A 680-nucleotide genomic window follows, 5' to 3' on the forward strand; every position below is an offset into this window, starting at 1 on the left:
CCCCCGCCGTTCTGGACCAGTGGTTCACTTTGCCCATTTTCGCCTGGGTTCTGGTTTGGATCGACTTTATCGAACGCGGTTCGTCCAAGTGGCGCACCTGGCACGCGGCGGTTGCCGAAACGTGTTCTCTGCTCAGCTACGGCCTCGCGCTCTTCCACGACTGCGGCTTCGAAGCGGCTCTCGCCGCCCACGTGATCTTAGCCGTGTACGGGGGAGTGCGCGTGCAGCAGGTGCACGGTGACCGCGGTTCCCGGGTCTCACTGCTGTTGGCAGTGCTCAACTGTATGGGCTTTGTGCTACTGAAGCTACTGGACCACCGGCTCGCCCGGTACCCACTGTTTCAACGGTTTACCGGACATTTCTGGTCCAAAGTGTGTGACGTGCTGCAGTTTCACTTCAGCTTCCGTTTTCTGTCGTCGGTGACACACAGAGCCCATCAGAAGAGAGACGTACAGCGGCAGTGAGGGACCAACACCAGCGGTTTCAACAGCCCCAGCAGAAGCTTCTAAAAACAACGATACACATTTAGACTCAAAATATTGCATTTTTTTTATCTTGTTACAATTGTAACCGAGACTCGATGACAACTCTTTTGAGATCACATTTGAACTAACCTTAACCAGTAGAAACCTGTTGAAATCAACGAAGCTTTGCTTCAGCTTAAATCAAGCATCAATCCA

The 680-nt window shown here is 52.6% G+C and overlaps 1 protein-coding gene across 1 annotated transcript; it reads left to right on the forward strand.

Annotated features, from left to right (window-relative positions):
• Positions 1 to 5: 5 nt before the first annotated feature.
• Positions 6 to 674, forward strand: LOC103399515 (transmembrane protein 187-like; the record flags this gene model as incomplete). Its single annotated transcript, XM_008338194.3, has 1 exon — positions 6 to 674. A coding segment is annotated over one exon (459 nt), but the record flags the coding sequence as incomplete, so codon positions are not given.
• Between the last annotated feature and the right edge of the window lie 6 nt (positions 675 to 680).

Source organism: Cynoglossus semilaevis, unplaced genomic scaffold (genome assembly GCF_000523025.1).
Source record: "Cynoglossus semilaevis isolate Cse_v1.0 unplaced genomic scaffold, Cse_v1.0 C18972236, whole genome shotgun sequence".
Lineage (NCBI taxonomy): Eukaryota > Metazoa > Chordata > Actinopteri > Pleuronectiformes > Cynoglossidae > Cynoglossus > Cynoglossus semilaevis.